At 41.2% G+C, this 11,704-nt stretch overlaps 1 protein-coding gene across 1 annotated transcript; it reads right to left on the bottom strand.

The window, feature by feature from the left end:
* Window positions 1-2,292: 2,292 nt before the first annotated feature.
* On the bottom strand, window positions 2,293-9,193 carry LOC117017377 (E3 ubiquitin-protein ligase RNF138-like). Its single transcript, XM_033097547.1, is given in 3 exon segments — window positions 2,293-2,837; window positions 8,706-8,937; window positions 9,107-9,193. Coding segments are annotated over 3 exon segments (864 nt in total).
* Between the last annotated feature and the right edge of the window lie 2,511 nt (window positions 9,194-11,704).

Raw genomic sequence — 11,704 nt, 5'->3', positions numbered from 1 at the left:
TTTTTTATAACACATACATTCACTATATTTTGATTTCATGATTTAATGTACATTTGGCCATTATGTAATGCCTTGATTTATTTCTTGTACTGCCTTTTGCTATGACATCTGCTTTATCTGCTTCCAAAATAGTAATCCCAGTTTTCCTTCTGTTCACATAGGAATATCCTCTAACACGGCTACTCTGTTGTTGTTTTTTTGGTTTGTGTGTCTTATAGGCAACAAATTGTTAGATTTTGTTCTTTTAACAGTGAGCTGCCTTCTTTTCATAGGAGAGTTCAGCCTGTTTACATTTAATACTTTAATTGATAAAAATTTACTATATCTTATTTCCCTTTAAATTTCTTTTAATTTTTATTTGTTCTCTCCCTTTCATTTATGGACTTAATACAATACATAAACTTTTTGTCTCTTTTTGAATTATATCAGAAGATAATATTACCTCATCTGGTTTTCAAACATTTTCAATGTATTAGGCATTCACAAAACTTAACAGTTCTAGTATTTATATTATTCACCTGAAACACATTGAATTCTCATGTAGGCTGTTAAAAGTCTAGGGTTTTTTTTGTTCTTTTAGTTATTTATTTTAAAGAAAGTATAAACAATGTATATTAGTATAGAGCGTCAACTAATCCATCTTTTATTCTGTGATTTGGTCCTTCTAGTATAAGTTATTTTATGAGTCTTATTAATGAATACTAAGAACAAACCCAGTTTGACTAAAAAGTAGTGAAACTGAATGGCTGGTAGAATGTGTCTCACTACTTCTTAGTCATGCAATATCTTGGAAAACAAATGAGCACCATATAAACAGTAATTGAGTATGTGTATAAACTCAACTTTTAAGGTGTAATAGCAGCCAACTAGAGCACTTAATGTTTGACTGTAACTTTTAGAAAATTTGGTGATATACAAAATTTTAATCAAATCAGAAATACACTTCAATCCCATATTGCTTATCAATTTTTAAAATCTTAATAGAAATTCTATATATAACCTGACAAACCGCATGCATATACAGATACAAAGGTGTTTGTGTATATACATATACCTTTAGCTTTGAATGAATTTCTCAACTGAGATGAAGCCAAACTTAAATATATGTGTAGACTACCCAACTGAATTACCAACTGAAAGTTTCTAATAAAAGTTTTATCTTAGCTAATCAGAAATACTGGTTACTGAAACTTCTGAAGCCAAAGGGCTATAATGCAGCTTAATATAATTTAAGCTTGCAAATTAGTCAGCCAAACAAACAAGATTCGAAATTACCAACTGCCTGCAAAAGAAATAAAATTTTCACTTGATATTTACTTCTAAAAGCAAAAAAAGGAAATATCTTTACATTGAGCTTTTAGTTTTTACACAGTTAAAATTATTAAAGAAATCTTACTGGTCTTCAGAAATACTAAATGTTGGGGACGGCCCGGTGGCTTAGGCAGTTAGAGCTCCATGCTCCTAACTCCGAAGGCTGCCGGTTCGATTCCCACGTGGGCTAGTGGGCTCTCAACCACAAGGCTGCCGGCTGCTCCTGCTGCAACTAGCAACGTCAACTGGACCTGGAGCTGAGCTGCGCCCTCCACAACTAAGACCGAAAAGGGCAACAACTTGAAGCTGAACGGCACCCTCCACAGCTAAGATTGAAAGGACAACAACTTGACTTGGGAAAAAGTCCTGGAAGTACACACTGTTCCCCAATAAAAGTCCTGTTCCCTTTCCCCAATAAAATTAAAAAAAAAATTACCTAAATGTTATATAAGTACCGTGTCCTGATAGTTGAATTCTTCAGCTAGAATCTGTTTTTAAAAATTTCCTTTGGATTGCTTCATTTAGCACTTCAAGTCTCTCCATTCTTCAACTCTGATAACTGGCTGAGCTTTGTTAGGTTTATATCAATCACATCTTTCAGAATTTGCTGCTGTGTGTTACCTGTGTGCAATAACATCAATGGGAGAAACTGCACCAAATTTCAAAAGCAACATAAGGAAAAATTCAAGAATATGCAATATCAAAAAGATAAAATATGACAGGGATTCCCTTTCTCTATTACATTAATGAAATATAATCCTTTTTATGCTTTTAAAGATAATGTCCTAACTTTCATTTCTTTAACTTATCAAGAAGATGAAATTTTTAGATGGCCCACCTTTATTTTTCAATGAAAAACTAAAATAATAGATTATTACTTTTATTAATATACACATCAAGTTATTGAAACAGTGACTTCATATAATTTTCTCCTTAAGTATGGCATTTGCAGGTACAGAGATGCAGAAATGGCTATAGGCTTCAGATGTTAACTTGAAAAGATTCTTCAACAGCAGTTTGTTACTGGCTTTCCTTGTCTACCCAAAGGTTCACAAATTCTCCATAGTCAAATTGTCTTTGATTTAGATGACTAAAGAAATTTCTAGTAACCTGGCTAGGATCTCCCCAAGGAAGAGACACACAAATAAGACACATCACAGGAACTATCTGAAATAGGTGATTCCTGTTACAGTCATCCAGTAAATGCTGTCTGGTAAAATTTGATTCTTGATACAATGGACACTTAAAGGTGGGGTGCCCAGAAGAATGTGTATTCTCTTGATAAGTTCCTATGTTATCAGATGTGGATGTTTCACTCCTATTACTGTTCCTTACTGAATCTTGAGAGATATGGAAGTTTGGAATGATAGCAGAAACATGATATTCATCTTGATACTTCTTACAAGATTTGTAATGATGTGTTATACGATAGAATTTAATCTGTTTTGCACAGCTTCTGCAGTTACCAGAAAACTTCCGCATGATATTTTCAAGGTGTAAGGCCCATTCAGCACAAGCTCTTTCATCTTAGCTGTAGGAAGTGGCCATGGAGGCCATGGTGGGGCTGGGGAATCACCTACGCGGCAGAGGCATCCTGGGGCCGACTCCCTGCCCTTAAAAGTCTAGTTTTAAAAATTTTATTCTCTGTTCTCTGCCCTCTCACCTCCAAATCATCTATGGTTGGTAGATATGCTTATTAAAATTCAACCTGTACCAATTATTTCTCAAAATACTTACTGATTTATTTTATGTTTTCTCATCAAACTTGTCCTTTAGTAATGTTAGAATGTACTAATCTCTCATTCGCATCTTGCTGTTTGCAGACCTCTGTTGTCTCTAAATTTTACTTTTGGGTTAAGCCGGATCCGTGAACAGCTGTGTACCTGTGTGTGACCCATCATTGTGGGCATTTGTAGCATGACGTTTATGGAAATTTGTTTTGGCATTACGCCCTCCATGTATGTTGAAGACAGTAATAATACATAGCCCTATTTAATTCTTTAGTGTATTTATTGGAGATTATGCAGAGATGGTTTTGAAGGTTTGTTTTTGTTTTAATATTGCAGTGACTGTATGTGTGTTTGTGGGCCCGGGGGAGGAAATTTTCCTTAGCAACAGTGAAATTGTGTAATTGATTACATTTCTGTCTTTGATTGGGCTGCCCACAGTTAAGTGTCAAATTTGAAAGTCACCTCTAAAAACAGTGTGTAACTTTATGTCATGAATTTTAGGCATTAACCTTAGCTTCATGTTATTTTTCCTGTTGATTTCCTTCCTGTCCAATTTCTTTACTTTGGTTAGAAAAAAATTTGGTTAGAAAAATTCTTATTGTAGATACCCAATGTATTTTATTTTTTGTGCCGTATGCTACTAGAATCCTTTTTGGAATGAGATAAGCTTCAATTAAAAGCAAATAATAATATTCTTATTTTTATATTCCAAGTTTGCTCAATGGATATTTCTGGAAAGATTGGCTAAGCATCTTCAAATTTGTGGGTACCCACTGCACTAGAATTATGTGGGACCATAGCTTTGTCTGATAATCCATGTAGGTGAAATAATACTTTTCAATTTTTATGATAATCTTTAGTGTGGAGTTCTGTTGTTTCCACAAAAATCTTACAATCAAGGAAGCCACAAAGAACTCATTTCTGGTATAATATTCATAAAATGACCTTAGAGATGGTCTTGGGGATCTATATGATGAAGGATGCTCATGTTCAATTTAACGTTCACCTTTATGTTTGAAAAATAACACTGCTTTTCTGCACTTTCACCCAACTTGGTCGCTCAAGTTGACCAGAGATTCCTGCAAGACCATTTTTACTAGAAATCCAAGCCTCATGGTTGAGACTTTGCCAATAATATTGGGTCAGTTTCACATTGGCTTCCTTATTGTGGATAAAGGTGTAGCAGGAGAAATATTTATCAGTTTAAGAGCTGGTAGTAGCACTATTGCTTACTATGCAGCCAATCCCCCATCTTCATTGCTAACAGAACCCTGATTTTGTTTGCACAACCATGTGCCCAGCCCCAGGGGACAAGGAAGCTTAGGTTCAGCTTATAATAGCTGTCTTGTTCCCATTCTCCAGAGACTTGCTTTCCCATCTTCCTTTGCAGTTAAGAGTAGCCATGTCACATGTCAATACCAATAAGGCTCAAGGAGAAGTCTGCTGGGGAGCTTCTGGAAAAAATTTTCTCCTGCTTGTAAGAAACAGAGAGATGGGGAGAAGGTGGTGGCCTCCCTGGATGCACCTCCTGCTTCCTTCCTTTTAATGTGCACGAAGTCAGTGTCTGCCTCCTTGTAACAAGCCTGAAGACCAGAAGCCAACATGCAATGATGGTGGAATGGAAGGTAGGAAAGCACCAGGGTTTTCTGACATTAACTACCGAACCAACCCTGAGCCCATCTACCTCAGACCTCTTATTAAGCAAACAATAAATGTCTTTATGTTTTAAGATTGTGTTTCTCAAAGTGTGTTCTGGAGATGTCTGGGAAACCTTGGGACCCGTTAAGAGGTCCCATGAGGACAAAACAATTTTCATAATAATATTAAGACATTATTTGCCGTTTTCATCCTTATTCTCTCATCAGCACACAGTGGAGTTTTCCAGGGGCTACATGATTTTTGATATCACCACAGACTGAAGGGAGAAGCAGATAGAGAATACAGCTGTCTTCTATTAAGTCAGACAAGAAAGAGATTTGCAAAAATGTGTCATTCTCACCCATCTTTTTTTCTTTTGGAAAACAGAGAGCTATTTTTCATAAATATGTTCTATTTATGATAACATGTAATGGACTTATTATTTTTTAATGAATTAATAAATACAAATTTTAAATTCTTCTCAGCTTTAATTTTTCTATATAGTAAACATTGATAGATGTAAGCCACATAAACAAAGTCTTTTGGGGATCCTCAATAATTTTTAAGCGTGTAAAGGAGTCCTGAAATCAAAAAAGTTTGAGAGCTTCTGATATAAGGCATTATTAGATGGATTTTTTTCATTAATTGCTGCAGAAATGGTTAATTTATGCAAAGCATTCCTGAGTGATAACAGAACAGAATTCTTCTTGGGGGAGAACTTTGTTTAGAAAAGCAAACGGATGGGCCATTATGACTGTAGAGAGAGAGCAGTGCTGGGGCCACCTAGGAATGAATGTGACAAAGAAAGATCCAGACTTCTCAGCACAAGAAAAGAACAAGAATTTGGAGTATTTAGGGTGAGTTTGCTAGGGAGAGGAACAAAGGAGAGGGCGATGGCCCACAAAGTGGCCAGAGATTGAGCTGAGTTGGAAAGATGGCCAGGGGAAGGGTCCTCGGCGGGGGAAGGGGTTGGAGTGAGGGGGAGAAGAATGCCTGAGGGCTAACTATTATTCTATCTTAAACGTTCCTCTGTGCTCTTCTGTGAGGTAACACCTCGTTGTTGCCTCCAAATTCTCAGCAAACGTCTGCTACACATTCACGGCAGCCTTGGTGAGTGGTTTGGAGAAATTGACGCAAAGAAGCTTTATTATATATTAGGGTTGACATCGAGTAGACAGAAAACAAAAAGTGAAATGTGGGTGCCAGAGAATTCTGAGCAAGTCGGAAATCACTAGGTAATCCCTACTGTTCTCCTGCCCCAGCCCCCTATACGGTGCTTTCCCGTAAGTATTGGAAAAAGACACCGGGTTTCCCACTGCAAAGGAATTTGAGACCATTGTATTAGAATTTCAAAAAGCTGCATTACTGTAGCTGGTCTCTGTATTAGCAATGCACTGTAGCTATTTTCCAGAGGGCTTGGCATTTAATGGCTGAGTAGTTGCTGTCATTCCTTTCTAGGTGCCAGGAGACAGGAATTTTGTAGGTACTTACCTCCTGGTGAGGATTTAAAAGGCAGGTACAGTTCTCTGGGGGATATTTTTGGAGGTAGTCAAGTTGATTTTCCAAACATGCACTCTCAGCATTTTACAGCATTTTATTTATTTATTACTGCTGCTCTTTGGGGTTTTGGCAGCTTACCTAAAAGATGGCCACTTTTCATGTTCATTTACTCGGTTTATAAAGAAAATGTTTCACTCAGATATGGGGAATCTGTACTTATTTAATATGTTTTAAAAGTCTAATGAGGAGTTAGTAAGCACTTGGACACTTTGCAGCTTTCAGGATGAAAGCAGCGATCTGTGGTTATGACATCATCGCTGTTAATTATGCCTTTGCAAAAATCTGCCTGAATGGAGTAGAGGTGGGTGTGTCTATGTGGTATTTAACGTGATGATTAAAATATATTAATGATAGTTTTCACTTCTAAAGCATGGCACATCTTAGAATCTTCTTTAAAAGTGCTTCCACAGGCTTTAATTAGCTCTTACAACTCTGCTAGGAAAGAGTAAAACAGCCCCATTTTACAGAAGAGGAAAGTGAAACACAGAAGGGGCCTGTTTGGGGGAAGGGTTTTGGTAGAATGAAGCTGCCTCCCCACAGCTCAACAAAGAGCTTAACCTTTCTCCTTTGCTTTGACCGAGAATTCACATTCACAGGCTTTAAATGAAGACCACAAATTTGTTCAAACCTTGACACGCTAGACACCCGAGCCAAAACAGCACAGTTTGGGGTCCATAAGAAATTATTGTTTATTATAAATGACCTAAAGTTATCTAAACAAGAACAAAAAAGAATAAATCAAATGGGCCATAAAACTCAGACGTTCTAATTCTCAGTTTTGTCTTTAGTTTAACCATTTTGAGTTCTGCATTATGTATAGAACTGTTCTCGATTTTTAAAAAAAGAAAGGACGATTGCTAATTATTTCACTTTTTATAGGTTATTTTCATTTTCAAATGAAGGAAATACAGGAAAGTTAATAGGAATGCATGGCAGTAAATGCAGAGAAAAACAGAAAATTTTCTTCCCACCAAATATATCTAGTTATATATATGAAAGGGGCTAAATGAGGGGCATACTGTTTAAAAGCTATTATGAAAAATGTTCAAATACACACAAACTAGAGAGACCCATATATTCATCACCCGTTTCCACAGTTAACAACTTTCTGCTATTTTTGTTTCAATTCTCCCCCGCCACTTGCTTTGTAGGAGTATTTTGAAGCAAATCCCAGACATATCATTTCACCATAAATATTTCTGTATTTTTTCCTACTATATAAGAACCTTAAAAATAGAACCACAATACCACTATCACACACAACGGAAAACCAATTATGTATATTATCTAATAATCAATCTGTATGTTGTTTCTACTGATTGCTTCAAAATTGTCCAAAAATTGCTTTTTCTTAAGTCTCTTTAACTTAACAAATCTCCTTTCTTCTCCCTCCTCCTCCATTCCATTCATTTGTTGGAAAAACTGGATCATTTGCCCTGTAGAACTTTCCACAGCCTGTATATTTAAACCGATTGTATCTTTGGTGACTTTTAACATCTTTCCACCCTTCATATTTCTTTAAATAGTAGCTAGATTTGGAGGCTTGATTAGATTCTTCAAGTTCTTTTTCTTTTTTGGCCGTGAGCGTCAGCGATAATGCTGTGCACTTTCTATTAGGTCACATCAGCAGGCACCTGTCTGGTTATGCCATTTTTGGGAGATGTTAAGAAATCCATAGCCAGGGTTTTATTGCAACATAGTGATTTCCTCATTCTATCACATCTGCATTTATTAGCTGTGATTATTTTATAAAGAAAACCTTTCCTTCATCAACTAGTGTATTTGATTACCCTGAAATACAGTCCACAAAGGAAAGGCAAGATAAATGTTTGATTCTTTCCCTTTAGTTATCACCTTTCAGAATAATGCCCTAGTTACCTCCAAAGGCTACTGATGAGTTTTTCTTTTTAAAGTATCATTATAAACTCATGGATTGAACAAATATATTTATTTTATTTGATGCGTTTCAATTCATTACAGTCACTATTCTTATTCATGCTTGTCCCACCTTTGACCAGTGGACCCACTCAACTTTTCTTCGACCCAAATATCTTTGATGGCTTGTCTACTGAAATAATATGTTCCAGGATCATGTTGTATTTTGCCTGCCCCAGATCTGGAAGCAGGCTTTTCTTCAAGGACCGCTGGTTCTTTTCACTGAGAAATGAAGAGAAACCTGCTTAAGGTGCAATGCAGAGTGATGATTTCAAAAGAGGCTCCAAGGAGATGCATCTTTGGGCAGCGGACAGCGTTTGCAGAGTGAAATGGCTGGAAGGGACCCTGGGCCAGCTGTTCCTTTACAAAAGAGCAAACAGGGTATCAGCCACCATGAGAACTACTACGTGGCAAGGTCAGGAGTGCACAGCACTGGGAGACCCTCCCCAGGGTGTGACCTTTGGCAAATCGGGCCCTTGCCCTGGCATTCCTTTCAGCCGGACACTCTGCGGCTGCAGGTGCGTGACTAACGTTTCCGGCCAGAAGCGCCCTGGGACTTTCCCGAGCCCCCGCCTCGCCCTGCGGAGTCGGTGAGAACGGAGCGGCGGGGGCGGGAGCGGGCGGAGTCCGGGGTCTGGGAACTGCCTGGGCTCTGGAACCTCGGCGCCCCCTGGCGACCACGCTGGGAGGGGCGGAGCTCAGCGTCGGGCTGCCCCACCTCTTCGCCCCCGGGTGGGGCTGGGTGAGTGGCTGCCGGTAGGAGCTGCAGAGGTTTCGCAAGGACATGACCTTAAGGGGAAATAAACCACTGTATCACGCGGGGTTGCCAACCGGGGCTAGCAAGCTGAACTAGTTCCCCAGGGAGGGATGGAGGGCGGGACTGGGCTGAAACGTCCAGACTTGTGACTGGCTGCCAACTGCCTCTCCATTACCGCGGTGGCGCGCCCTGTGCCTCGGGGTACGGAAGGGGGCGCGAATTCGCACCCCGACTGTGTGCCGGCCCGCAGTTGGGGCGACATCACTCCGCCGGGGAATAGTGGAATGACGGCACTGTTTTTACTGCCCTTGCCCTCCCCTTAATTCCAGAAACGCTGAGCCCAAACTGATCTAAAACCAGCCCCCACGGAGCTGGGTTTCTACTGGAAGGTAGGAAGTGAAACGACAGGGAACGTAGGATGATTTGCTAATAGAGAACAAAGGAGTTAGGTGCTTTTGGCACAGGATGGGTTCAATCAAGGTAGTTTAGGGGTGCCTGACGAGAATAGGAGTGGCTATCTCCCCCTCCTTTTATCTTCAGGCAGCGGAGTGGCCACCGGGATGGAGATCCTTTGTATCCCTGTCTTGCTAGGGTCCCAGAAAAACCCATGGACTGGGAGGCAGGAATACTGGGTCCTAACTTCACCTCCACCTGACTGTCACCCAGGGAAGCAGGTCACTTAACCTTTGTGGGCGTCAGTTTCCTCACTTAAAGAATGATGGTCTGAACTAAATTATGGAATATGTTTCCAGTATAAGGCAAGGGAAGTGAGGGTGCCTATCCTGAGACCACCCGGTAAATCAGAAAAAGGCGGGGCCAGAGGCTAAGGCTGTCACTCACCCCAGTTCTCTTTCTAGAGCTGCTCCACACATTTTCACATGGGCTTCATTGGCAAACCTTTGTGCACCACTGCCTGTGTGCTGAACATAGGCTCTCCATGAATGTTTGTGAGACCTGGGGTAAGAGTACACATGGTGTCCACACACCATATTATACATATTTAAAAGTTATACATCAAGCTAACAAACTGTCAAATAAAATATGTCCTATCCTCTTATCTTGTCAGAGTTACCTCCATAACAATCTGGGAGGCCAGCTCCAAGTTTGGAACTTTTGTATTGGTGCTTCTTTACTAATTCTGAGCTGGAAGATGGTGGCACAGAGAGTGCCCCAGCTCAAGGTTCATAGCGTGGCTTCCCGCTCTTCCCAGCCTCAGTCCATCCCACGCGACAAGGGCCCTTTGCCACACATGTCCTCGGTGCAAACAGCTAGCCCTTAAGGGGCCATTTCTCCCATGTGCACAGTGGTGGGTGGCACAGTCTACCCTCAGGAGGATGGACTAAGAAAAGAAAGTTCAGAATCTGTTGGTCAGGGAGTTCTGAGGCCCCAGGTACCCAGAACCTGGGTAAGCATGTCCCTTGGCCCCATGACTGCTCACCCCCATCTTGCCCAGTGTGTAGGTGGTAGCAGCCAGGCGTTGCTGGGGCGCAGACTTAGGTCAAGCACGGCCCTGGCCCATCCAGACACTGTCAATGGCAAGACTGATACCTGTGGGCAAGGAGGGAGGGTGCCAGGAAGGGGATTATTTCTTAGAGAAGGTAGTATTTGTGCTAAGTCTGCTGGGAAGGATGGGCTTTCAGCAGGTGGAGAAGTGGGGAAAGAAAGGAGCAAAGGCCCAGGGACCAGCCATCCAGGGTTGGGGTGTCTGTGAACTGTGACCACAGTGCAGAAAGGCTGGAGGTGAATCTGTGTCCTTCGAATAACAGGCAAAGCCTGCAGCGTCGTTGCACCATGTAGGGTGAGGCCACTGGCTGTGGAGCCAGTGGGGCAGCCTCAACCATCAGAGCAGGATGAGACCCTACAGCCCATCCCAAGGTGATACAGGTTAGCTAGCATGTCCCTAGGTAGACAGGAAGGTCCCTGGTGGAATAAACAAAGACAGTCATATCCTAAAACTCCAGGTTTTGAAATCACTCCTTCGCTCCAGGACGTAATGTAACGAGGCCTTGAGGTAAATCATAAAATTCATTTTGGCGTGACACACGGAGCAGATCTGATAGATAAGAGGGGGTTACTTTGCTAATTCCTTTAGGATGTGCAAGCAGAACAAACCTGGCAGACGAATTTCATTAGAAGGCGCCAGTTCCCTTCTTCAAACAGCTCCCCTTCCCCAAGCAGGCAAGGGAAAGTATAAAAGTAAGAGCTTTTGCCTCAGTCACAGGGCACCCCCCATTCGAGACCCCCTCCCGCTCGGGAGCTGCAACCTCTTCTCCTGCCTCTAATAAACTATCCTCTTTTTAAAACTCTTTGCCTCTCCTGGTCCGAGTTTCTATTCTTCGGCTTCATGAGACACGATCCCGGCCCACACTCAGAAACTGCCGGCAGATCCAACATCACCTACATCAAAGGCAGCTCTGCATTGGGCAAAAGTTCCAATACCCCTCCTGCACCATGTCACCTTGGTCGTCGCACTTCTTTACCAACTCCAAATCGGGAAGCTTAGTTCCTCCCAGCTTTCAGAAGGAATTCTGCCTTTTGATTTGCGGAGAGATGATCCAGGAAAGAAGTTTTCTTTAAGAATCAGTGTATCGCATCATTTTGCCTGGTAGCCAGAGGTTGCTGGATAATGAACAGCCCTCATCTCCTCTGGGAGCAGTCCTCTACCAAGGGCGGGATTTGGTGGGTAAACATCCTGGCTCCCTACCCTGCAGCTGAGATCATTCTGAGATGTGTGCTCTACACCGTCACCCAGAATTTGCCACGGATTAGGTTC

This window comes from Rhinolophus ferrumequinum, chromosome X (genome assembly GCF_004115265.2).
Source record: "Rhinolophus ferrumequinum isolate MPI-CBG mRhiFer1 chromosome X, mRhiFer1_v1.p, whole genome shotgun sequence".
In the NCBI taxonomy this organism is placed as follows: domain Eukaryota; kingdom Metazoa; phylum Chordata; class Mammalia; order Chiroptera; family Rhinolophidae; genus Rhinolophus; species Rhinolophus ferrumequinum.
Note: the sequence above shows the minus strand (reverse complement) of the source record. Positions and strands in the feature narration are given on the sequence as shown.